Source organism: Nycticebus coucang, chromosome 4, assembly GCF_027406575.1.
Source record: "Nycticebus coucang isolate mNycCou1 chromosome 4, mNycCou1.pri, whole genome shotgun sequence".
NCBI lineage: Eukaryota > Metazoa > Chordata > Mammalia > Primates > Lorisidae > Nycticebus > Nycticebus coucang.
In genome coordinates, this window is record NC_069783.1 from 140,860,950 (window position 1) to 140,887,661 (window position 26,712).

The 26,712-nt window shown below is 49.1% G+C and overlaps 1 protein-coding gene and 1 long non-coding RNA gene across 2 annotated transcripts; one reads left to right on the top strand and one right to left on the bottom strand.

The window, feature by feature from the left end:
• Nucleotides 1-5,741: 5,741 nt before the first annotated feature.
• On the bottom strand, nt 5,742-16,875 carry NEFH (neurofilament heavy chain). Its single transcript, XM_053590156.1, has 4 exons — nt 14,695-16,875; nt 11,970-12,169; nt 10,878-11,002; nt 5,742-8,091 (listed from the first exon to the last, which is right to left on the bottom strand). Exons 1-4 carry the CDS (start codon nt 15,575-15,577, stop codon nt 6,330-6,332), a joined length of 2,970 nt encoding a protein of 989 aa, XP_053446131.1. The 5' UTR covers nt 15,578-16,875; the 3' UTR covers nt 5,742-6,329.
• LOC128584882 (uncharacterized) lies at nt 15,465-24,451 on the top strand. Its single transcript, XR_008379757.1, has 4 exons — nt 15,465-15,588; nt 16,913-16,988; nt 17,977-22,815; nt 23,058-24,451. It is a non-coding gene; the product is annotated as an uncharacterized LOC128584882 (long non-coding RNA).
• The last annotated feature ends 2,261 nt before the right edge of the window (nt 24,452-26,712 follow it).

Genomic DNA, 26,712 nt, shown 5'->3' on the forward strand with positions numbered 1-26,712 from the left:
CTGTGACGTCACAGCTCACAGCAACCTCCAACTCTTGGGCTTAGGTGATCCCTTGCGTCAGTCTCCCGAATAGCTGGGACTACAGGCACCCAACACAATGCTCATCTATTTTTTTTTGTTTCAGTTTGGCCGTGACCGGGTTTGAACCCACCACCCTCGGTATGTGGTGTCAGCGCCCTACAGACTGAGCCACAGGCGCCACCTCCGAGTTAATGCTTTATAAGAGTTCTAGTAGCGGTGGCGCCTGTGGCTCAAGGAGTAGGGTGCTGGTCCCGTATGCCAGAGGTGGTGGGTTCAAACCCAGCCCCAGCCAAAAAAAAGAGTTCTAGTAGCTCTGACATTTATCATGTCTTCCCTGTGATTTTAAAATTAATTAAATGTACATTTTGTTTTCCTTTTATCTTTTTATTTTTTATTATTATGTTCTTTGTTTTTTTAGAGACAGGGTCTTACTTTGTCGCCCTCAGTAGAGTGTGGCGTCACAGCTCACAGCAACCTCCAGCTCTTGGGCTTAGGCAATTCTCTTGCCTCAGCCTCCTGAGTAGCTGGGACTACAGGCGCCTAGCACAACACCCAGCTATTTTTTTGTTGCAGTTTGGCCGGGGCTCGCCACCCTCAATATGTGGGGCCAGCACCCTACTCACTGAGCCACAGGCACTGCCCTATTATGTTTTTCTTGAGACGGAGTCTCACTACGTCACCCTGGGTAGAGTGCTGTGGCGTCATAGCTCACAGCAACCTCAAGCTCTTGGACTTAGGCAATTCTTTTGCCTCAGCCTCCCAAGTGGGTGGGACTACAGGCGCCTGCCACAGTGCCCAGCTATTTATTGTTTTTTTTGTTGGAGTTGTCATTGTTGTTTGGCAGGCCTGGGCTGGATTCAAGCCCACCAGTTCCATGTATGTGGCTGGTGCCCTAGCCACTGAACTACAGGTGCGGAGCCTTTATCTTTTTATTTTTTATTTTTTTTGAGACAGAGTCTCAAGCTGTCACCTTGAATAGAGTGCTGTGGCATCATAGCTCACAGCAACCTCCAACTCTTGGGCTCAAGCAAATCCTCTTACTTCAGTTTTTTCTATTTTTAGTAGAGACAGGATCTTGCTTTTGCACAGGCTGGTCTCAAACTCATGAACTCAAGCAATCCACCTGCCTTGGCCTCCCAGAGTGCTGAGATAAGAGTGAGCCACTGCGACCTGCCCTTTGATTTTTTTTTTGCAGTTTTTGGCTGGGGCTGGGTTTGAACCCGCCACCTCTGGTATATGGGGCTGATGCCCTACTCCTTGAGCCACAGGCACCGCCCTTTTTTTTTTTGAGACAGTTTCCCTATGTTGCCCTTGGTAGAGTGCTGTGGTGTTACAGCTCACAGCAACCTCAAACTCACGGGCTTAAACAATTCTCTTGCCTCAGCCTCCCAAGTTGCTGGGACTATAGGCACCCACCACAATGTCCGGCTATTTTTTTTTTGTTGTTGTTACAGTTGTTTAGTTGGCCAGGTTGGGTTCGAACCCACCACCCTTGGTGTATGTGGCTGGCATCGTAACCACTGTGCTATAGGTGCCTAGCCCTCAGGCTGGTCTTGAACCTATGAGCTTCCAGGCGTCCTCAAACATTTTAAACAGGGGGCCAATTCACTGTCCCTCAGACAGTTGAAGGGCCGGACTATAGTTTAAAAAAAACAAAAACTATGAACAAATTCCTATGCACATTGCACATATCTTATTTTGAAGTAAAAAAACAAAACGGGAACAAATACAATCACACCGCCTCATGCGGCCCACGGGCCGCAGTTTGAGGACCCCTGGTAGGCAATCCACCCGCCTTGGACTCCCAGAGTACTAGGATTACAGAAATGAGCCACCACACCTGGCCTAGAAGCCAGTATCTTTTTTTTTGCAGTTTTTTGTTTTGGCCAGGGCCGGGTTTGAACCGGCCACCTCTGGGATATGGGGCCGGCACCCTATTCCTTTGAGCCACAGGCACCGCCCAGAAGCCAGTATCTTTTATAACCTACTCCCATCACTTTGCAATTTTCTAGTCATTAGAAGTGAGTCACTAGGTTAAGCCCACATTCAAGTGGAGGGGATTACAAAAGCAGATGAATGGGGTGATGCCTGTGGCTCAGTGGGCGGGGTGCCGGCCCCATATACCGAGGATGGCAGGTTCGAGCCAGGCCCAGGACAAACTGCAGCAAAGAAATAGCCAGGTGTTGCAGCAGGCACCTGTGGTCCCAGCTACTTGGGAGGTTGAGGCAGGGGAATCACTTAGACCCAGGAGTTGGAGGTTGCCGTGAGCTGTGTGATGCCATGGCACTCTACGGGGCACTCTACCATCAGCGATAAAGTGAAATTCTGTCTCTCTAAAAAAAAAAAAAAGCTGATGAATGGGGCGGTGCCTGTGGCTCAGATGAACATAAGGAGGCGAGGTCGTGGGGAACTACTTTAGAGGAAATTGATCACAGAAGCTAACATCAACAAAGAGCTGAGAGCCAAGACATGATCAAATCCCACTGACTACTTCATTTCAGTCCTTCAATCCAGCCAGTAAGTTTTATTCCGAAATGTGCTAAAGCAGCTGACAAAACATTAGGAGGAGCAATTCATCCCCATTTGCCTAGGGATTTCCTGGTTTTAGCACTAAAGTCCTATGTCCTGGGAAACTCCTCTCTCCCAGACATATGGGGACAATTGTCACCTTACATAGCAGTTATTCTGACGACCAAAATTAAACCAATGAAACAACAAAGCATCCTGCTCAGCATTCTGCCTCTGTTTCTACTATAGAAAACATACTAACTCTGGAGTTTAATTATGGGTTCAAATCCTGGCTGTGCCACTTACTAGTTGTGTGCATCTGGGCAACTCACCTTACCTGTTTTCTCACCATTAAAATAGGCATCAGACACCTGTGGCTCAGTGAGTAGGGCACCGGCCCCATATGCCGAGGGTGGCAGGTTCAAACTCAGCCCCAGCCAAACTGCAACAAAAAAATAGCCGGGCGTTGTGGCGGGCGCCTGTAGTCCCAGCTGCTCGGGAGGCTGAGGCAAGAGAATCACGTAAGCCCAAGAGTTAGAGGTTGCTGTGAGCCATGTGATGCCACAGCACTCTACCCGAGGGTGGTACAGTGAGACTCTGTCTCTACAAAAAATATATATATATATAGGCATCAGAATATCTACCTTGAACAGTACCCATGTGGATTAGAGAGAATTTGCATAAAAATATGGTTATCTCTTCAAATGGGACTTATCATAAATAATTTGGGTTTCTTAGCCAACTGTAACTTTTCCAAACGAAACACATGGGGATTTCCTAGGTCTCAGACTTCAGCTTGATATACAGATGCTGTAGCTACATACCAGGACCTGTGAATTAACCTAGGATTAAGGTGCTCAAAAATGAATGCTTAGGTTTTCCTTTCCTTTCTTCCCTCCCTCTTTCTTACTTTTGATAGGGTCTTCCTATGTTGCCCTAGAGTACAGTAGTGTCATAATAGCTCACAGCAACCTCAAACTCCTGGCCTCAAGCAATCCTTCTGCCTCAGCCTCCCAGAGTGTTAGGATTACAAGCATGAGCCACTGCACCGAGTCAATGTTTAGGTTTCTGCAGAGTCTTGGGCATGTTTGATATCTTGGCTGAAGAGCCATTCAAAACCATTTCTAAAATGATATTTAAAGATCATTTGGGGATGAGGTATGGTGACTCACACCTGTAATCCTAGCACTCTGGGAGGCCAAGGTGGGTGGATTGCTTGATCTCAGAAGTTCAATACTAGTTTGAGCAAGAGAGAGACCCTGTCTCTACTATAAATAGAAAAACTAGCCAGGCATTGTGGTAGTGCCTGTAGTCCCAAGTATTTGGGAGGAACCAAGAGGATCTCTTTTTTTTTTTTTTTTTTTTGGCCGGGGCTGGGTTTGAACCCACCACCTCCAGCATATGGGACCGGCGCCCTACTCCTTGAGCCACAGGCGCCGCCCCAAGAGGATCTCTTGAGCCCAAAAGTTTGAGGTTGCTGTGAGCTGTGACGCCACAGCACTCTACCCAGGATGAAAGTAAGACTCTTTTTTTTTTTTTGTAGAGACAAGAGTTTCACTTTATTGCCCTTGGTAGAGTGCTGTGGCATCACACAGCTCACAGCAACCTCCAACTCCTGGGCCTAGGCGATTCTCTTGCCTCAGCCTCCCGAGTAGGTGGGACTACAGGCGCACGCCACAACACCCAGCTATTTTTTTGTTGCAGTTTGGCCGGGGCTGGGTTTGAACCCGCCACCCTCGGCATATGGGGCCGGCGCCCTGCTCACTGAGCCACAGGCGCCGCCCTGAAAGTAAGACTCTTATCTAAATAAAACAAAACATGATTTTGTTTAAATGTGACTTTAAACTGTCTTGGCACTCTTTCTTTTAAAAATTCAGACCTGTGATAAGGTGGACAATGGTTACCAAAGGTGAGATTTGGATCCTGGAGCAAAGAGTTGACTTTTAGGAGAACTTTGACGGCTCATTCCCTGAGAGAGTGCTATTTGATTTCTAGCCTAACAAGCATCCCTTTCAGTTACTGTGTAAATGGGTATAGCTCTCAGTTCTGGAAGAGCTAAGTGGATAGGACTGGGCACTGGCCACTGAAGCCCAAAAGTTTGAGGTTGCTATGAGCTGTGACGAATCATACCCAAATGAGCTTCGGCAAAGAGGGGTATTTATTGGCTCAAGAAATGGCCAGACAAGCTATGGAAAGGAACATCAGAATCAGGGACCTGACATCTGCTCTTGTTCCCTAGGTATCTTCTCTGTTCTTCTATCTCACTCTTTCTCAGACTTTCTCTTCCACAGAGCTGCAAACATAGTGGTCCACAGCTCCTGACTCTCACATCCTCCCACCTTCCACTACCAGAGCACTGCCACCCAAGTTTAAAATCCCAGAAAGGGGTGCTCACTGGGTCAGGTGGCTATCCTTGGACCAATCATCACTGACCAGGGGTATAGGGCAATTAGAAAATATGGTGGCCCCCCTAAGTACCATCTTGTGGGGACATGAGATGTAGTTCCAGGAGAGCTGCTAAGTAAACAGAATAAGGCACTGTGACAACCCTAAATTAGAAACTGCATAAGGATTTTACAGTAAAGACCCTATGTAAATCTAGGGCAGGAACAAAGCTTTAAAAATCATGACCAGAGAAGCCCTTAGAGGCCCATTAAGTCTCCAATAAAGTGGTGACTGCAGTCTTTACTACAGGTGAATTAGCTAATCTGGCTCGTTACTCAGGAAGCTCACCCTGTCCTTGCAAAAGAGGACATATACAGAGCCCTGTAAATAGACTTCTCCTGCTTTCACCGATTCTGAAACTTTCTGGACTCTAATGGTGTTCATTAGAATCAAGCAGGAGATGGTGAAGCATGCACTTTCCTAGGCCTGCCTCTTGGATTACAACTCAATAGCCTAGGGCAGAATCAAGAAATCTGCATTTTTATAAGGCTCCCAGTTGATGCTTGTGAAAGTCTATGTGGACCACACTGCGAAACCACACATCAGGCTGTCTACAGATCATAAAAATAAAGCTTCTAGCACATTACCTAGCACATGGTTTGTGCCCAGGAAATAGCACCAGAGAGGCCACGCAACTGGCCCCAGACCTGCAAGAGAACTCTGATGCTCGCTCAGTCCCATGTAGTCTTGGGCATGACCTCCCCTGCACCTGCCCCTGCCCCAATCATCCTAAGGTAAGAGAATAAAATAACAGCAGCAACATTCTAATTTTATAAGCACTTGGTTTTATTGCACAGAAGCAATTGAAAGTGGACTCCCTGTATGCCCTGGCATGATTCAGTGGCCAGTGCCCAGTCCTATCCACTTAGCTCTTCCAGAACTGAGAGCTCCAGTCAAGGGCTTGACCACTCCTTTTGAAAACAAGGCATTTGGAAATAGGTTAAGACATCTCAAGCATAATGTATTTCTAACTGCTCATTCATTATTGTGATCATCTGTCAATTGCACATAGAGGATATAAATGCACTTATTTGGAAAGAAGGGGGGCAGTTTTTATAGTCAAGTGTTTACGTGTAGCATTCTGCATGTATCATATTCAGCTACGGAAGCTATCATAATTGTCCATCACTGGGGAGAGTTTGGGATGTCGGGGCGGGGGGCTGGGAGTGCCGTCTCTTGCTAACATATTGCTAACGGAAATTCCTGCTTGGTGAAGGAGGGCCCATCATCTCAGCAGAGTTTCTTCTTACATAAAGTAAAGAGAAAAAAAATGAATATTTGTTACACCAACCCACGAGTCTCCAGGACCTTCCTGAGTTTCTTTGGCTGTTCTGGACATTCCTTCCTCCCAGAACTTACTTCTCAACCTTGGCAGCCTTGTCTTCTGTAGCCTTCTCTGAGGACCTGCCGTCTTTTTGGTCTGTGCTAGAGGATTTTTCAGCCTTTTCAGTCTTGGGTTTGCTGGGTGTGGGAGCCTCCTTGCTGGGCTCTTTGGAGGGGGCCTTGTCCTCTTCCTTGGCTTTGGCTTCCATTTTGGGTTTCTCCTCAGGCTTCTTGGCCTCTGCAGCCTTCTCCTCCTTGGTGTCCTTTTTCTCTGGCACTGCTGTTGTCTCTTCCTTCTTTGGCTTTTCTGGCTCCTTCTCTGCTGGTTTGCTGGGTTCTTTGGCCTTGGCATCATCTGGTTCCTTCTTGGCCACCTCAGTCTTCTCTTTGGGTTTAGCGTCTTCCTTTACTTCTACCTTGGCAGGAGCCTCCTTCTCTGGGGTTATTGTTTTTTTCTTATCTTCAGCCTCTTCCTTCTTGGCTTCACCTTTGGATTCTTTGGGCTTTTCTATAGCAGGTTCCTTCTCCTCAGCCTTGGGCCCCTCATCTTTCTTGCTGTCCTTCTTCTCAGCCTTGGGCGTGACTGGAGCTTTTTCTTCCTCCACTTTCTTTGGGGGCTCTTTGGCTTTTGCCTCCTGGGGCTTCTCCTCCTCCTTCCTGGGAGACTTCACCTCTTCCTTCTTTGGGATCTCCTTCTCAGGGGCCTTGGCATCCTCCTTCACAGGAGATTTGACCTTCTCTGGGGACTTGACTTCCTCTTTGGCAGGGCTTTTGGCCTTCTCAGGGGATTTGACATCTGCTGGGGATCTTGCTTCCTCCTTCACTGGGGTCTTGGCTTCTTCTGCAGACTTTACATCAAGAGTCTTGGCCTTCTCAGGGAATTTGACGTCAGCTGGAGATTTGGCCTCTTCCTTCACTGGGGACTTGGCCTTCTCAGGGGACTTGATCTCAGCTGCAGATTTGGCTTCTTCCTTCACTGGGGACTTGGCCTTCTCAGGGGTTTTGACCTCAGCTGGAGATTTTGCTTCTTCCTTCACTGGGGACTTGGCCTTCTCAGGGGTCTTGACCTCAGCTGGAGATTTTGCTTCTTCCTTCACTGGAGACTTGGCTTTCTCAGGGGACTTGACCTCAGCTGGAGATTTTGCTTCTTCCTTCACTGGAGACTTGGCTTTCTCAGGGGACTTGACCTCAGCTGGAGATTTTGCTTCCTCCTTTATTGGTGATTTGGCCTTCTCAGGGGACTTGGCCTCTTCTTTTACTGGGGACTTGACCTTCTCAGGGGACTTGACCTTAGCTGGAGACTTGGCCTTCTCGGGGGACTTGACCTCAGGTGGAGATTTTGCTTCCTCCTTCACTGGTGATTTGGCCTTCTCAGGGGATTTGACCTCAGCTGGAGACTTTGCCTCTTCCTTCACTGGGGACTTGGCCTTCTCGGGAGACTTAGCCTCATCCTTCACAGGGGTCTTGGCTTCCTTCTCTGGGGATGCAGCTTCTTCTGCTGGGGGAGATTTTGCTTCTTCTTCTCCCTCTTCTGCTTTCTCCTCTTCTCCCTCCTTGCCCTCCTCCTCTTTGGCCTCTTTCTCTTCATCTTCAGTCACTTCTGTCACCTGGATCTCTTCTGTCTGTTCCTCCACAATCACAGTTTCCTTCTCTGACTTTTCTACCACCTTGATCTTCTCTTCGCTTTTGACCTTTATGTGAGTGGGTGTGGAGGGGATTTTGGGCAGTCCTTCAGGAAGGGAGAAAGGACTGGGGCCAAAGCCAATCCGACATTCTTCACCCTCCAGAAGTTTTCTGCAGAATGGATAATGGAACACGTTACTATTTACTCAGAGCAGATTTGTAGGTGTGGTGTCTTCCTAGATTATCCTGAAGGTCAATGACATCCAAAGATTTGGATTTTGGAGGAAGGAATGAGAATGGTGGGTATTATGAGATTGGAGAAAGTCATTCAGCAAGTCATTCCAGTGACCACTCAGAATGTACACCCCAATAGGGTTGGTGTTTAATGTAGCTAAGGCTACAACTTCTGAAATAAAACAACTTTTCCCCCTTGAAAACCAGCCTTCAATAGTTTTTTTTTTTCTTTTTTCTTTTGGCCAGGGCTGGGTTTGAACCCGCCACCTCCGGCATATGGGACCAGCGCCCTACTCCTTGAGCCACAGGCGCTGCCCCAAAAACTAGCCTTCAAGAGAGATCTCCTATATTAACGAAAGTCACATTTGTCATCCCTCAACTAAGATGATATTCAGAAGAAAGCCTAACAAATGATCCCTTAGGCTCAGCACCTGTAGTTCAGTGGCTAGGGCGCCAGCTACATACACCAAGGCAGGTGGGTTTGAACTCAGGCCTGCTAAACAATAATAATGACAACTGTGGGCAGCACCTGTGGCTCAGTGGGTAGAGCGCCAGCCGCATATACCAAGGGTGGCGAGTTCAAACCCAGCCCCGGCCAAACTGCAACAAAAAAGTAGCCAGGCATTGTGGCAGGCACCTGTAGTCCCAGCTACGTAAGAGGCTGAGGCAAGAGAATCACCTAAGCCCAGGAGTTGGAGGTTGCTGTGAGCTGTGACGCCACAGTACTCTACCGAGGGCGATAAAGTAAGACTCTGTCTCTACAAAAAAAAAAATAAATAATGACAACTGCAACAAAAAAATAGCCAGGCTTTGTGGTGAGTGCCTGTAGTTCCAGCTACTTGGGAGGCTGAGGCAAAAGAATCGCTCAAGCCCAAGAATTAGAGGTTGTGAGCTGTGATGCCATGGCACTCTACTAAGGGTGACATAGTGAGACTCTGTCTCCAAAAAAAAAAAAAATTCCCACAATTATACATTGGAGTTTAAGAGATCTTACAGCATTCTCATTTGAATTTCATGGGTTCCCTGTTATATTATCATCCTTTGAGTTTTGGGATTAGGGCAGTGGCAGCAGTTTCACCTCTTAGCTTTAATACCCACTAGATGGGCAACACTGGCCAAGCCACTCAACGTTCTTTAAGCCTCAGTTTCCTTGATGGCAAAAAGGGATCACAAGAGTCCCTACCTCAGAGGGTTGTTTCAACGGAATAATGAATAAAAAGAACTTGGCAGAGTACCTGTCCAGGGTAGAGGTTAGAGGTTATCCCTGCAGATGAGTGCTTCCCAAATTTAACAGCACACAAATCATCTCGGGATCTTGTTAAAACACGGATTCTGATCCTGCAGGTCTGGGGCAGGGTCTGAAAGTCTGCTTTTCTTGCAAGCTCTTAGATAATGCTAATTCTGCTGGCTCATGTGCCATACTTTGTAGTTTTGTTTTTTTTGACCAGGACTGGATATGACCCTGCCACAGGCACTGCCCTCATGTGCCATATTTTGAATAGCAAGATTACGGGCTAGAGCCAAGAGGTGGGAAGCCATGGGTCACTAGTCAGCAACTGGGACAGCTCTTCATGAGGGTAGTCTCATTCCTTAGCCCTGCTCCCTGCATTAGCTCATCCTCCTAACAACTCTAATGACCTGGGTATTCTTATTAGCATCTCATTCTGTCCCCACCCCCAGAACACAAATGCTCAGAGAGCTAAGAAACTCTAAAGGACAGAGTTGTAAAGGCCCCCGATAACTCAAGTACTCTTTTTTTTCCCCTCCAAAACAGGCATCTGGCTGGCTGGATTTGGGGAGGGGATGGAGCTTTAACTCTCTTCAGGGGTCCTCAAACTTTTTAAACAGGGGGCCAGTTCACTGTCCCTCAGACTGTTGGAGGGCCGGACTATAGTTTTAAAAAAAAAAAAAACTTTGAACAAATTCCTATGCACACTGCACATGTCTTATTTTGAAGTAAAAAAACAAAACGGGAACAAATACAATCACACCACCTCATGTGGCCCGTGGGCCGTAGTTTGAGGACTCCTGCTTAAGTCAATGTCAAAATGAAAATAAGTCACTCTCAAGATTTTTCTCTCTTAGAAAAAGAGAATGGCGGTTGCCAGGGGCTGAAGGAAGGGAAGAATGGGGAATTATTTTTTAATGGGTATGGAGTTTCAGTTTGGGATGATGAAAACAGTTCTGGAGTGGCTCAGTGCCTATGGCTCAAACAGCTAAGGCACCAGCCACATACACCTAAGCTGGTGGGTTTGAATCCAGCCTTGATCCACCAAACAAAGATGGCTGCAACCAAAAAATAGCCGGGCGTTGTGGCGGGCGCTTGTAGTCCCAGCTACTTGGGAGGCAAAGGCAGGAGAATTGCTTGAGCCCAAGAGTTGGAGGTTGCTGTGAGATGTGATGCCATGGCACTTTACCCAGGGCTATAGCTTGAGGCTCTGTCTCCAAAAAAAAAAAAAAAAAACCCCAAAAAATAGTTCTGGAGATGGATGGTAGTGGTGGCTATACAACAGTGTAAATGTACTTAAACTTCTGAACTATATGCTTTAAATTGTTAAAGGATAAATTTCATGTTACGTATATTTTACCACAATTTAAGAAAAAGACTTCTGTCCTCCAGATGCCTATGCAGGCTGCCTACTAGAGGGCTAAAGCCTGAGGTTTAGCACCTCATAAGAACAGAAAGGGCTCCCCACCTTACCCAGGCCCCTGGCCCACCTTACCTGTAAGCAGCTATCTCAATATCCAGAGCCATCTTGACATTGAGCAGGTCCTGGTACTCTCGCAGCTGAGCTGCCATCTCCCACTTAGTGTTCCTCAGCTCAGCGTCTAGCTGCTGAATGGCTTCCTGGGAATGAAAGATCACATACATCACATGCCTGCTGTGCCTGGCCCTTAGTGCCAGGGAAGCTGGGCCTGGCCATGCAAACCCAGAGCAGCCCTGTCCAGCCATTCTGGTTAGGGCCAACTCCCACCCTGTCAGAGCTGTAGGGTCCTCAGCTAAACATGGAAACATGGGAAAATCTGGAGCAAAAAATATATGATCTCAGCCTGGGAAAAGGTCTGGAATGAAACACATCAGATGTCAACAGCAGTTACTGCCAGTCTGGTTGGTAGGATGATGACAGAATTTTTACAGATCTCTTAAGCCCTGCTCAAGGGCAGCAGGGCCTGGTCTGCTTTTGCTCCCCCGTGTCCCAAAGTTCCTGCCTCATAACAGATCTTGATAAGTCTCTGTTGTTAACAACTGAGACAGTACACAGAAGCATGTTAAATAAAAGGTGACTTCAGGCCCATTATACCTATTGCTTAAACTGAACTATGCATACTATGGCTAATTTTTATTTTCTCCTTTTTGTTTTCTCTTATTTCTAATTTCCCTACAATTACCATGTATTCTTTGGGCACTAAGTTCTTTGAAAATGATATTTTCTCTCATAGTTGTCTTTAATTTAATAGGAGGACTCTGCCAATGCCTCTCCCAGGCTATCCACAGAGACTAGATACTACTTACCAAAGGCCCACTGTGTCCAAGACCTGGCTGAGCATTTTCCCACTCATCTCACTCAAAGTCCATGTCTTTAACCTTTACAGCTCTGCAAAGCAGAAACTCTTTGTATATTTGTTTTTCATTGCAGAGAAGGAACTCAGATTCAGAGAGGCAGATTAACTTCCCTAGGGTCACACAGCTGATTCATCTGACTCCAAGGCCCATGTAATTAACCTCTACAACCCTGCTCAGAGAGGGGCAGTAACTCATCCAGGATCTTCCACCCAGTAGAGGCAGCTTGGTTTTCTGCACTGTCCATCCCCACCTGGTAGGATGCAATGTCAGCCTGATGACGGTCCTCCATATCAGAGCGCTGCCTCTCCAGTGAGTCCTTGGTGCTTTTCAGCGTTTCCAGCTCTGTGGTCCTGGCCTGCAGCTGGTGCCGGTACTCAGTTATCTCCTCCTGGGCTGAGCGCATAGCATCTGAGTTCACCTTGGCCGCCTCTGACAGACGGTCCAGCCTCACTGAGGAGAAGGGGACAAGATTAGCATACCTAGATTTAGGTTCCAATGCCTAGATCCAGAAGGTGACACATATGGGTTGATGACCTACAGGGTGCCAGGCATCATCCTGGTCCTAACTTGACCTATCCTGAGAGATAGGCAAGTGACTACTTCCCTGGGCCACCCAGTTAGTGAATGGCAGAGCTGGGATTCAAGTCTAGTATACAAGGTTGGACAATTAAGTTTATGAATTTGTCCTAGAAAAAAATCCTACATACCTCACTACTGAATATCACTATGGTCACTGGATGGCCAAGGGCAGTACTTTGAAGGTGATTGTAGTGATGTTCAGCAGTGAGGTATATAGCACTGTTTCTAGGATGAGTTAACAAACTTAATTGTCCAAACTCATATTTCTGGCTCCAAAAATCAGATTCTGTCTCCCCCAGCCTGGTTCCCGTAAATCCTGCAGGGCAGAGGAAGCCTCATTTTTGGTCCTAATACCTGGTCCAACCCCCCAGCAAGGACCTGACAGTGCTAGCGCTTCACATGTGAGAAGCTAAACCCATGGGTTTAGCTCAACTAGAGGCTAGAAGCCTGTAGTTGAACAAGTTAATGAGCCTGTGACCTGTGGAAGCATGAGGATGCTGTGAATAGTCAGGTCACTATGTAGCCAAAGTCCCTTCCTTGCAGGTTTCTGTGCAGAGTCCAAGGTCACTGCAGAGCCTAAGGCCTGGGCACCAGCTCCTCTGTCTTTTCCTTGGAGTCAGGAGTTCCTGAGCCAATGGTGGCCGTACCCTGGCCCCCTGACAGCAACCAGCTCCTAGTTCCCAAAAGACCTCCTGGGGCCTTGGTCTACTTTTCCTGAAAGTGAACATCCTGCATCCCCAGATAGTGGCACCCAAGTTGAGTAGGGCTATCAAGTCCTGGTGTGGTCTGCCTGTGTGAAGGGCAAACCCAAGAAAGGTCTGCTCTGGGAGGGGCCTTGTGGCAGAGATAAGGGAGGCCACTGCAGAAGGGTAGCAAAGGAACCCCCTTGTGGCCATTACAGAGGGGCAGCAAAGGAACAGGAAAAGCCACGCATACAAATCCTAGCTTTCCTAGCTAGTACCAGCAAAGACACAAGAACCATGGTGGTGGGTGAGGACTCTCGCCTACTGTGGATTGCAGACCCATTTGAAAAATCATTGAAGACTCTGTACTCTCACCCAAGAACAATTCAGAGTTTTACAGTTTTAGGAGAGATCCCAAAACTCCCTGCTAAAAGCCCAGCTGGTTGACCAAAAGAAATGAAAGCCAGAGGGCACATGTTGGACAAGGTCACCCTGCAGGTATTGGGCACAGCTTCAGGGCAGCTGCAGTCCAGCTGACTCAGTGCTGCATAGAATTGGGGGCAGGGGCAGACTTGGGAGGCTCCCAGCTTCCCTGAATAAGGGGACATTTAAGACATTAAAGGGCCCATCAGCCAAGGACAGCAATTGGCTGTGGTGACGGTCCCCTGGGGAAGAAAGGATGCGAAATGAGCCTGGTAGGGGTCAAGAGAATGGTGATACCCTGCAGGGTGCAGGAAAAGGTGATGGGCAGTATTGGCAGGAAAGGCACTACTATGTTGAAGAATTCCCAACCCCATGGGCCCAGAAGCTGGCACCACTCTGGAGCTGTATAGCCAACCTGTTCTGCTCTTCTTTTTCTTTCTTTCTTTGTAGCCCTGGGTACACTGCTGTGGCATCATAGCTCACAGCAACCTCAAGCTCTTGGGCTCAAGTGATCTTCTTGCCTCTGCCTCCCAAGCAACTAGGACTATAGGCGCCCGCCACAATTGCTGGTTAATTTTTCTATTTTTAGTAGAAACAGGGTCTTGCTCTTGCTCGGTCTGGTCTTGAACTCCCGAGGTCAAGCAATCCACCCGTCTCGGCCTCCCAGAGTGCTAATCCTCCCAGGATTACAGGCATGAGCCACTGCATCCGGCCTTGCTCTGTTCTACTTGATGGAAGAGCGACCTCAGAGTGGGGTCGCCTAAGTTTGGGGTGGAGAGCAGGGAAGCAATACAGACATAAAGAATCTGGAGGACAGGCTCGGCGCCCATAGCACAATGGTTACGGCGCCAGCCACATACACGGAGGCTGGCGGGCCAGCTAAAACAGTAATGACAACTGCAACAAAAAATAGCCAGGAGTGTGGAGGGTGTCTGTAGTCCCAGCTACTTGGGAGGCTGAGATAAGAGAATCACCTAAGCCCAAGAGTTGGAGGTTGCTGTGAGCTGTGACGCCGTAGCACCCTAATGAGGGTGACATAGTGAGACTCTGTCTCAAAAAGAATCTGGAGGACAGCCCCTGGTTGAGGGTGTTGCACAGGAGACCCAGGGTAAATACACTATTAGGGACATGCACTTTACATAGGGAAACTGAACAGCGCGCCCTCGGGTCCAAGCCACTTCACACCAAGTCATCCTGCATTCCCACCCGCCCGCCCCGTGACGCCATACCTACACGGACTGCGGGGTTACCCGGGGGCGCCCCTCCACCCTTTCCCGCGCGCCTGCGCACCTCGGAACCACTCCTCAGACTGCAGAGTGCTCTGCACCGTGTGGCCTTCTAGCTGCGCGCGGATCTCACGCAGCGCCGACGTCACATCGCATTTGAGGGCGTCACGCGCTTCGACCTGCGCTTGCGCCTGCGCGGCACCGCAGCCCTGGATCTGGCCGAGGAGCTCGCCCACCTCCTCCTGGTGGTGGCGCCGCAGGTAGCCGCACTCTTCTTGCAGCGCCTGCGCCTTCTTCTGCAGTTCGACGCGCGCCGCTTCGGCCTCCTGCGCGAAGCGAGCTAGTGCGCGCGCTGCGGCCTCAGCCTCCTCCCGCTGCCGGGCCTCGTCGTCGAGGCGCTGGCGCACGTGCGCGATATCCTCCAGCAGGTGCTCCTGCTCCAGGCGCAACTGGCCGCGCGCGGCGCCCAGGCGCAGCACTGCCCCGCGCATCTCGCGCACCTCGCGCTCGTACAGCTCGCTCATGGCGGCGCGGCCCGCCTGCTGCTGCCGCAGCGCCGCTGCCTCGCCCTCCAGGCTGCGGTTGTGCGCCTCCAGCTGCCGCACCTTGTCGATGTAGCCCGCGAAGCGGTCGTTTAGTGCCTGCAGCTGCTCCTTCTCGCTGCGCGCCGCGGCCGCCGCCACCACGCAGCCCTCTGGCCCATTGCTCAGCGTATCTAGAGAGTCGGTGCTCGAGGTGGCGGCTGCGCCGCGGAAGCGGCTGGGCGAGGCAGACACGGAGCTCACGGACGTCCGCGTCCAGGAGTGGAAGCCGCTGGAGGAGCCGGCTGCCGAGCGCGTCCCGCCCGCGCCGCCCTTGCGGGCCAGCGCATAGTGGAGACCACCGCCTCCGTGAAGCAGCGCGAACGGGGTGCCCAGCAGCGCGTCCGCGCCGCCGAAGCTCATCATGGCCGGAGCAGGTGCGGGCCGCCGAAGCGCGGGGCTGGGACGGGGCGGGTGACACTGCGGCAGCACCGGGACGCTGGCCCTTTTATAGTTGCTGCGGCCCGGTCCAGCCCCTTGGCAGTGAGGGGGTGGGGAGGACGGCCCCGCCCTCTCAGCCTCCTCCCCTGCGGCCGGGGGCAGACCGGCTCCGCCGCAGTGAGAGGGGCGGGGCAGGGGACCAAGGAGTGAAGGGGAACCCCCGCAGCATCAGAAGCGACCCCCGAGGTGGGGGCAGCATGTAGAGGACTACCGGAGTGGACCGGGGGTACTTCCGGTGAGGGTCTGAAGCCCCTGCTAGTGTGTATGTAATAAGAGAGGGGCCCAGAATAGGGAGAGGAGAAGGAAAACTAATAGGAATGGGGGAAGGGTGCTCTAGGGATGAAGTAGTGAAAGACTCTGCTGTTGTTAGGATAAGGGGATTCCTGCATGACAGAGGACACACGTTTTCCTAGTATTTAGAGAGACTTTCAGGATAGGGGGTTCAGAGACTCCGCAGCCTCCCGGAATAGGGGAGGGAGCCAGGCAACCTGAATAGGGTCATAGATGCAACAGAGGATATAAGGAGGCTCCTGACTGTACAGTGTTCTAATAGCGCTAGAGGAGACACCAGGAGAGGGCTCAAGAAACTCTGCGGCCTGCGGCGAAATAGGAGCGGGGGACATGGAGTTGGGGAGGACGGTGGGACTACCCTAAATTGGGGATATGGGAGCTACAGCAGAGATTGGAGAGAGGGAACCCTGGATGGGGGTTGGGAGACATTGTTCTCCAAAATGTGTATAGTGGCCCCCAGGATAGGAAACAGGAGATCCTGCTGCCAGACCCAGCCACGGGGGCCTCACTGAAGGAGGCAGAGGGTCTCTTGTATAGGCAGGAGGAATTTGGGCTGAGGGTTAAGTGTAGAGAACCCAGGTGTGTGCAGCGAGGGACTGGGCATGAAGCTGGAGAGCTGACCCCTGTGTGGGTTGGGAGGACTTAATGGGTGTGCTAGAAGTCACCCAAGCTGCGTTCTTGCACAGTGGGGTCAGCTCTGCAGTTTGCTGGCTGAATGACCTTGGGCAAGCTGTGTCCTCCCACCCTTGGTTTTCCTATTTGTATGAAGAGGAGTTCTTGTCCCAGGGACAGACTGCATTTCCAAACTCCCAACTGCCCCAGGAAGTTTCACTTTGGTTGGTCTCTGGCTGAATTGGGAGAGGGGAACCCCCAAATTGCCTATGTATGTCAGCTACTTTCCTACAACTAGGAAATCCACCTTCCTCCTTCTCCCTCCCCAACCCAGACAGCACCTCTTCTTTCTCCCAGGGAAGTGATGGGATGCATTCTGGGCACCAAAGTTCCTTATCTCCTCATCCCCAAAGACTTCCCTATAGGAGATCAGGTAAAATAGGGGTTGTGGGATTTGGGGTGCTCTGCAACAGCTGTGTTACTTGGCTCTTTCTTGGTTTGAGCTTTTGTTGAATGCTTTGGGAGTGGGGGTGGTGCTGCAGCTGGTACTTCAGCACCAGGGACAGGACCTGCTCCTTTTTCCGAGAGGAAGAGGTTACCTTGTGCCTTTACCTTAGTGGGAGGAGGGAGGCATGCCAGTTCTCCCTTGCCTGGCCCTTGTGCTATGCAGATGGGAACTCAGGAGGAGTGGGCAAATGATACTGCAGGGTTGCCTGGTGAGCCAGGGACCCACCCCCTGGACTTTGTACTAGGGGTGCAGTCCCCTGTTTTCTGTGAAGTCCCCCGCCACACACACACACACACCCCTGGGCTGTCCCCTCCTCCATTGGGAACTGAAAGAACTCTTGGGGATGCTGGGAGCCTTGAGACCTCTTGGGAGTCATTTAGACCCCTTTCCATCTCAGAACCTCAGGCAGTTATTACCCCCCACTGTACTTCCAGTTTACCTTTATTTTCCTTCTGTGGAATCTCCAAGACAGGGACAGACAGTCCCCCCAGTAAAGACCTCTGACAGTTCCTCTCTCTGCCTTTAGCTTCGTTTTCAGCCCCCTGGTTCTAAGTAGATCCTTAGGGCTGGGAAAGTAATGGTGCTGTCTCTTTAACCACATTTTACTGTAAGGAGAGTGTGCTAGGGAGGAGGGGAGAGAGTTTCTGGTTTTGCATGAAGCAGCAGAACATGATGAAGCATTTTTCCCCCATTTAAAGATCCAGTTGTGCTCCAGTTTGCAGAGGACAGGGGGGCTGGTTTGCAGGTGGTACTGTGAGGATGGAGGTGAGTGGCTGGTCTGAGGCATCTGAGAAAGGCATTCAGGAGTGGGGGCTGCTGAGAAAGGCCCCCTTGCTCTCACATGCCTCCCTATTTATTTGTCATTCTGCTTGGAACTTTGCCATTAGAGCCTTGTTCCTGTGGGGCTTTTCAGTCTACAGAACGCTGATGCATTTTCTGGATGTAAGAAGGCTCACAAGCAAGGAGGAATGATAGAGGATTCAGGTGAAAGGAGAGCCCAAGATGGATCTATTAAAGCCAAGAGGCCACAACCATCAGAATGCAGCTGCCTATGGATTCCAAGAAGCCCCAAGTAGGACTCTTGTGGCTGGAAAAATGGTATGAGGGCTGGAGCCCCAAGGTCAGTCCCCCAAAGAGCCCTTCAGGCTCACCTACAGGAAGCCATCCCTGGCTTCCTACACTCCCAATTTAGTAAATCATCCCCTCCTGGGTGTCCCATCATGTTCATACCTAGCATTGCACTTAGCACTCTGTGTGAATGAACCAATAGATGACTAAATTCCATCAGTTCTGCAGCCAACGTGGGGTCTAGAGGTCATTAAGAATGATTCTGTCCTGAGTCCTTGGGGTTCAAATAACTTTCACCTTCTTCCTTATGATTCTTAACATTTGGAAAAGAGTAGAATCGCTTCTCAGCCTTTTGGCTAAGATCAAGTGTGGAAGAGAGTAGAACAACATCTTCATTCTTCTGTCCATCATATGATTATGAGTATCTTGTTATGTCACAGGCACACGCTAAATGCTGAGGGTACAGAACCCCATAAACCTCCAAAATTGTCTCCCTGGACAAGGATTCTCAAGTCCTTCTCAAATCTGAGCTCAGCATTTCCCAAGGGTGATGGGCTTGGGAAAGGTATTGATAATGTTAGGTGTTCTCCAAAAAGGAGAGGAAGAGAGGGAGTTTCATGGCTAAAGGAGTTAAAGAGTGTTCTTGAAGCATATTTTCCTGGAGCCTAAAGTTGGTGATGAACATTGGGAATCTCCCAGAAGGAAGTATAGTGTACTAAGTTGTCCAAAATTCCTTGCCCTCAGGTCCTTCTTGTCCCCAAGTATCTCCAGAGCAAGGCTCCAGTGGTTCACATGGAAGGACCCAGTTGGAATTGGGCTTCAGCCTCTGCTGTCCTTAGACCTCAGTCTGTGAACATCCACAAAGCATTACTTACTCTATTCATGTAGCATCTATGGGATTAGACTCTGTGGTAAGTACTGGGGATTCAGGACAATGAGACCCTAGTGAAAAAGAGAGAGAACACCCCTCCCCATGTATGCAGCCAAGAGAATTCAGCCACCACTTTCTCCTTGATAACTCCTCAAACCTTAGTCACTAGACAAGGATTGCTGACCCTATTTCATAGTCAAGTAAACTGAGAGTAAAAAAGGAGTGAGGAAGTGGGATACCTATGTTGACTCAGTGCCAGGGCAGAGCCCAGTGTCTCAAATCATCAAGGCCTGCACTGGCACTGGACACACAGAGTGGAGACCTCTTTCTCTTTTTTTTTAAGACAGAGTCTCACTTTGTTGCCCTCGGTAGAGTGCTGTAGCATCACAGCTCACAGCAATCTCAGACTCTTGGGCTTAAGCGATTCTCTTGCCTCAGCCTCCCAAGTAGCTGGGAAAACATGCACCTGCCACAATGTCCGGCTGTTTTTGGAGATGAAATCTTGCTCTGGCTCAGGCTGGTCTCAAACCTGTAAGCTCAGGCAATCCAGCCACCTCGGTCTCCCACAGTGCTAGGATTACAGGCGTGAGCCACTGCATCAGGCCCAAGACCTATCTCTTTTGTGCAGAGAGGCCCGCATGGTCTGATGGTAGGGAAATAAGAGGTCCCCACAGAGGGAATCGCAGCTTTCTGGGGCTGGGGTTGATTAGGGTCTGGCCTCTGACAGGTCACCCAGCTGAGAGTCCCTATGACCCATGTTCCAACATCAGCACATCCTTTCTGTAAGAGGCCACTTACTGGCCTGGATACCCTGCACCTCTATGGAAACATCATGTGACTATCTGGGGTACTTCACTAAACTCCTTGTTCTCTTTTCCTGCTTGCTGCTTTTCCATTGCACTTGGCTTTTTCTGACATGCTACTATGGGTCTTAGTTACCTTGTCTCCTCCCACCAAAATGGAAGCTTCGTAAGGTCAGGGATTTTTGTCTGTTTGCTGATTTTCCCAGTGTTTGGTGTATTGGCACAGTAGGTGCTTAACACATAATTGTAGAATGACTGTGAGGCTCTGTCTGAGAGGCCGTTGACCACCTGGACATTTCAGCGCGAGGCACATCCAGACAGTCCCTAGCCTGCTCTGCTCTCAGAAGGGGGCCACCTACAGCATGACCGAGGACAAAGGCTTGAAAGGGGCCCCTGCTCTTAGGCCTGAAGCCTCCCAGCCTGAGCTGTCACATTTGCTAAAGCTCAGACCTTGCCTACTCCATGACCTGCAAACTCACGCCTCTCCTAGTATTACTTTTTCCTTTTTGAATTCAGCGATTCTTCTTATGTATCTGTGAAGAGCTAAGCATTTCTTTCTTCTTGCCTCTTCCCCCTGAGTGTTCATCATGTCCCACATTTTCTGTCTTTCCTCTTGGCCCCTCCTTTCTCCACTTTCTGTTTCCTTTTTCCTCCAACTTTCTGTCCTCCTTATCCCTTTTCCTCTTCCACTCTCCCTCTTCTCCCTCCTTAGAGGTGTCTTCTTTTTGCCAGGCTTGAATCTGATTTCTAGTAAAGGGGAGGCAGCCTCCGCACTCTTACTCCCTTTAGGAAGCAAATAGTGAAATTGAACTAGTTTGGTTTTGCATAAGCCTCTTCTGCCTAAGTTCCAGCCCCAGTCTTAACCACAGAGGAAGCCCTGCAGCAGGCCTACTAGCCAAGCCATCTGCCACCCTGGTACTGCACTGAATGAGAGCCTGAATTCAGCCCCAAAGGCCCGAAGCTGGTGCATGGATTCACTGTCTCTCCTGTTCTGGTTCCTGTTGTGAGTGATTATGAATGAATGATTCTTTGCTGGTGGTTCCTGAGACTGAGAATGAGACTGTTCTTTGATCTTTGCTGATGGCAACTGAGTGGGACTTGCTAAGTTGTAAGTGCTTTGGGGCTGTCACTGCTGTTGTTACCTAGAGTAAGAGGCTAAGTGTTGGTAGGAATGAAGGCTGTCATCTGAGGAAGGGAGAAGATGCTTTTATGTCTGGCCCTTCTTATCTCTGCAGCCCTGTGAAGTAGATACCATTATTTATCCCCACTTCGTGGTTTGGGAAATGAAGGCTCAGAAATGTTAGATAACCGACCTCAGATTACACAGTTAATAAATGGTGGATCTGGGATTTGAACCAAGGTCTGATAGACTGTACAGCAGGTATACAGAACTTTGTCATCAAGTCACACATTCAGAGGATGGCCCAACTGGACCCAGCACTTTCCTGGTTCTGTCATGGCTGACCAGGGGCTTTGCTCTAGGGGTTCTTTTTGGCACCTTAGTGGGAGCAAAAGGGATTGAGAATTGGCTTTGGCTTTGGTTTGTTTATTTTCCCCCAGGTTCTTACATTCTCTTGGGTTGTTTTGGGAGGAGGAGACTTCCTAAGCAGTATAGTCAGGAAGTTAAAATTATGGCCAGCTCAGCTTTCTGGATGACTACAGCTAAGGAGACAGATGAAATACAAAGCAGTCTTGGAACAATGATTGATATTCCTGGTATAAATCTTGAATAATAAAGAAAGTGGTTTTAGCATCCTCCATGTGGTGAGCACCTGCCTGCTGTGTTCTAGCTACCTATGTACCTGGTGTCTGCGACACTTCTGCCAGGTGTGCAGGGTCATCATCCTCCACAGAGTAGGACACAGAGGTCAGAGAAAGAAAGTGACCAGATGAGCTCACAGGGTAAGATGGTGGAGGGGCTGTGTTTCCCAATGTCCATAAAAAAAAAGAAAAAAAAAAGGTTTCAGTGATGGTTCATTTCTTTGTTCTGGAGGAGAAAGAGATCCATGGTACATTTTTGAAAGATTCTATGCCAGCGTGTTTAAATTGAGATGTTGGGACCTGAGAATTAAGAGCTGGATAAGAGAGTTCATTCCTGATGATCAGTGTCGACTGGTAAATAAGGTATTACTGGGCCTTAACAGAAGTCCCTGCAAGTGGGCACTGCCTCAAGCTTGGTGAACGAGAAGCTTGCCCTGCTCCAGAGGCAGCCACACCCTGGCCTGTCCGTCTGTAGCCAAGCTGTGTGGGGACCTACAGGACATGGTGGGGAGGGGTTGCCTGATGTTACTGCGAGGTAGCAGATACCAACCTGGGAGAGATGTGCCAAGAGAGTTTCTGAAACCTCTGCCTCAGCCCCAAGCTAGACACCTGATATGGACGGAAGACTGCAGGAGCCAGGAGCGGACCTGGACCATATACCAGTGAAGGTGCCACTGAACTGCCTGTTGGCATCTGGGGAGGTTAATGGTAAAGGAAGGAAGAGGAAAAGTGGATCTTGAGGTCTTTGCTATCTTTGTCACCATTTTTTGTTGTTGTTGTTGTTTAGCAGGCTGGGTTCGAACCTGCCAGCCCCGATGTATGTGGCTGGCACTCTAACCACTGAGCTATGGGCACTGAGCCTCTTTGGTGTCTTTGGAGGCAGATGATAGAGAGGCGTCACAGCTCACAGCAACCTCAAACTCTTGGGCTCAGTGATTCTCTTGCCTCAGCCTCCCATGTAGCTGGGACTACAGGTGCCTGCAACAACACCCAGCTGTTTTTTTTTTTGTAGTTGTCATTGTTGTTTGGAAGGTCCAGGCTGGGTTTGAACGTGCCAGCCCTGGTGCATGTGGCTGGCACCCTAGCCGCTGAGCTACAGGCGCTGAGCTGAGATAATGAACTTTTTAATAAAAAAAAAAAATGTCTTTTTCTATAGAGATGGAGTCTCCCTATGTTGCTCAAGCTGGTCTGGAACTTCTGGCTTCAAGTGGTGCTAATGCCTTGGCCTCCCAAAGTGCTGGGATTACAGGTATGTGACTGCTTTTTATTGTTGTTATTTTTAATTTTTTAAAATTCTGCTCCAGTGTGGTTACCAGTGTGAATTGTCTAGATCATCCAAGTCATAATCTCTGGTACAGAAGCCTGGGGATGTGCATTCTCAGCCAGTGTCCCTCCCTAGAGAATTACCTGAATCTAGTCTTGACCAGGCTTCCCAGGCTCACTGATCAGGTTCCTGCTGTTAAGTCTTTTACATTTACAATCTCATTTCAGCTCCACAACAACCCACTCTAAGAAGCTTTGGTGAGCAAACTGAGGCCTGAAGAGGCTAAGCCACTTGTCCAAGCACAGAACCAGGATTCACAACTGCAGTCTGGCTCTAGAATGCCACCCTGTCCCACCTCAGGACTGGCCCTCTCCCGGGAATGCCTTCCTCCCTCATCCTCCAGGTCCTTTGCTCCATGATGCTGAGTTCCCTGACCGTTATGTAAGTGCTCGTCCTGGAATCTAGGTGCTGACATGTGCTGGAGTCCCTGGTGCCCATGCCTCCTGACACGTCCTAGACCATGAGAGATGGGGACGGGCTGCACCCAGAGATCATGATGTGTGCAATGGGTAAACAAATGCTGAGGACATAAACACTTGAGGACTGCACACAAGAATGTTCCCTGATGGCAGGATGGGGCTGGTGTGCCCTCCACACCCTGAATCTCTTCTACCTTGTAGGCCCACCAAGAAGTTCTTGATTCTGCCATATTCTTTTTTTTTTTTTTTTTTTTTGAGATAGAGTCTCACTTTGTCACCCTGGGTAGAGTGCCGTGATGTCATAGCTCATAGCAACCTCAAACTCTTGGGTTCAAGTGGTCCTCTTGCCTTAGCCTTCCAAGTAGCTGGGACTACAGGCACCCACCACAGTGCCTGGCTATTTTTTCTTTCTTTTTTTTTTTTTTTTTGAGATGGGGGTCTCACTCTTGCTCAGGCTGGCCTCAAACTTGTGAGCTCAAGCAGTCTACCTCTCTCAGCCTCCCAGAGTGCTAGGATTACAGGCGTGAGCCACTATGTCCAGCTACTGCCATATTTTTACACCCTGAACTTCCTGTCTGAAGTCCTTTCTCCATTTCAGTATTTATTGTGTCCACCCTTTGGGTAACTGCTCCTAATCCTTCAGGTATTCCATGTCCTTCAGGGATCTTTTTCCAACCCCAGAGTGGTGATAACGGCTTCCTCTGGGCCCCCAGTAGCTCCTGCCTTTCCCTCTTTCTAATCCTAACACTTCTAAAGGGCTACTTATTTGTGTCCTCATTGGACTGTGAGCTCCCTAAGGGCAAGAGCCATCTCTTTTTTTTTTTATTAAATCATAGCTGTGTACATTGATATGATCATGGGGCCAGAGCTATCTCTTATGCAGTATTGTATCCTGGGCTTGGTACCAGAGTATTGGTAAAGTTTGTTGAATGAATAAATGTCTAAATTTCAATGGCGTATTCCACGTTATTCATCTTTTTTTTTTTTTGTCTTTAGAGACAGAGTCTCACTCTGTGCCCTGGGTAGAGTGCCATGGCATCATAGCTCACAGCAGCCTCAAACTCTTGGGCTTAAGCAATCCTCTTGCCTCAGCCTCCAGAGTAGCTAAAACTACAGGTACTTGCCACAACAACATACTAATTTTTTTTTTTTTTTTCTGTTTTTAGTAGAGACGGGTCTCTCTCTTGCTCAGGCTGGTCTCAAACTCCTGAGCTCAGGAAATCCTCCCACCTTGCCTCCCAAAGTTCTAGGATTATAGGTGGGAGTCACTGTGCCCCGCCTTTTCATCTTATTGTAAGCCACCTTGGGCTGCATGGCAGAGTTGAAGAAAGCCTGGTTCAGAGAGCTTTAGAGAGCATGAGTTGTACAGATGATCAAACTGAAGCCCAAGCAGGTCAGCAGCAAGTCTGACTTGCCCTGCCTTGATTATGCGATGGGAGGTCCACAAGGGCAGGAACCAAGACAGACGTAATTTTTTGGCTTGGCAGGGCGCATTGCCCATTATCACAATCAGTACCCTTTATAAGGGGCTTATAGGTGCCAGGTCCTCTATATCATTTTGTCCACACATTTGCATATCCACAGGGAAGGAAGGTGCAATTATCCTCATTTACAAATGAAGAGACTGAAGTTTGGAGAGGTTAAGGAACTTGGTTTATTAGTATCTTCTGGTTTTTGTCACGAACTTGTCTAGACTGGAACTTCAAAAGATTTGTCATCCTCGGGAGGCTGAGGCAGGAGAATCGCGTAGGCCCAGGAGTTGGAGGTTGCTGTGAGCCGTGTGACGCCACGGCACTCTACCTGAGGGCGGTACAGTGAGACTCTGTCTCTACAAAAAAAAAAAAAAAAAAAAAGATTTGTCATCAAACAAATGATGTTTGAAACTGAGGTGCTGGGACTGTAGAATCCGTTCCTCTGTTTTTGAGTACTAGGCCGGCTCTCAGCTTGGCAGAATCGCACTGGCAGCAGCAGGCACACCCTTCCACTGCGGAAACACTGGAAGGCTTCCTCTGGCCGCTGAAAATTACCAAATGTACTCCCAGGGTTAGAAAAACTGGGCATGCCTCCTTCAGCCTGGACTCAATCTCCCAGGCCGCCTTGGTCACTATAGCATCCAGTCAGTAGCATCCTGGGGCCTGCTGAAAGGTGGCAGTGACCTTGATTGCCTGGACAGCAGGTGTTCAGAGGGTGGGGTTTGTTTTTATAGAAGGATGTGGGCTTGGGAAAGGATGTGGCCAACGTGCTTCCTCCCTGTGGGCTGCCAGGGAAGGGGCTCTTCCTTGGGACACCTTGCTGTAAGCTAGTAGCAAGGATATTGCTTGTGTTCTGGCATCTGTGTTCCTGGGCAGCAACCTGCTTCTCACCCAGACCTGAGGTTTTGCACCTATAAAGTGGGTTCTCTTCCAAGATACTTATATGAATGCGAAAATGGGATTTTTTTCTAGCATTTTCAGAATTCCTCACTCTAGGCAGACACCCAAGAAATTGGAGCTGGATTTAGTGAGCTGGTGTCGAAGTGCTGGGAGCACCTTCCTTTGCCACGTTAGCACTCCTGAGATGGAAGGTCTTAGAAGTTGGGGAACAGACACTTCCTGGTGAACTAGGTGGCGTCGTGACAGACATGAGACATGGCTGTGAAAGTAACTGGTAACAGTAGTAATTTGCATTTATTGAGCCCTTGAAGGCAGTCACATGCATTATTTTGATATCACCACAGCTCTCTCTGGTAGGTACTGTTATTGCTGTCCTCAGTTTACTGCTGAGGCCCAGAGTTGCTGGGTAGTAACCAGTGTAAGGTCGCCCTGCTAACCAGTGGCCAAAACAGTAGTCCCAGTCTTACCCACTAGACTGTACTGAGGATGTAAAAATCCAAAAGGCAGAATGGCTGAAGGGGAAATATGACAAGGTCCTCACAGTATTAATACTATATAACATGAATTGGGGCCCCACTACATGCTGGGTGCTGGCCTAAGGGCATTTCACACATCCTTTATTCTCCTGAAAGTGACCCTATGCTGTATATTTTGTTATTTTAATTTCAAAGACAAAGCTCAGAGAGGCCACTTCATACACCTCAGAACACACAGTAAAGCACAGGAACTTTGGGTTCATCGAAGGTGCATTCTGTCTGCCTGTGTGTTGCTCTTAATACCCCACTCTTTTCTGAGCCCCAGTTTCTCCTCCTGTGAAATGAGAGGCTTGAACTAGAAGACCCTGGATATTCTTTCCTGAGCTGATGCTCTTTGATTTTTAGGGAGTATTGACATAATGTTGGGAGACCTGGGGTTTGAAGTTTACATTTATTCCTAGTTATCTGTGACTTGGGCATGTCTTAGCCAAGTCCCCTGCATCTCTGGGCTTCAGGATTATTTTATTTTTTTTGAGACAGACTTTTAAGCTGTGA

Bases quoted from the DNA above. Each gene is read 5' to 3' on its own strand.
- NEFH (XM_053590156.1), bottom strand. From the start codon at position 15,577: ATGATGAGCTTCGGCGGCGCGGACGCGCTGCTGGGCACCCCGTTCGCG. The intron at 12,170-14,694 runs GTGCGCAGGCGC...CCTTCTCCTCAG, and splicing joins GTCTGAGGAGTGGTTCCGAG to TGAGGCTGGACCGTCTGTCA. The intron at 11,003-11,969 runs GTGGGGATGGAC...TTTCATTCCCAG, and splicing joins CTGACATTGCATCCTACCAG to GAAGCCATTCAGCAGCTAGA.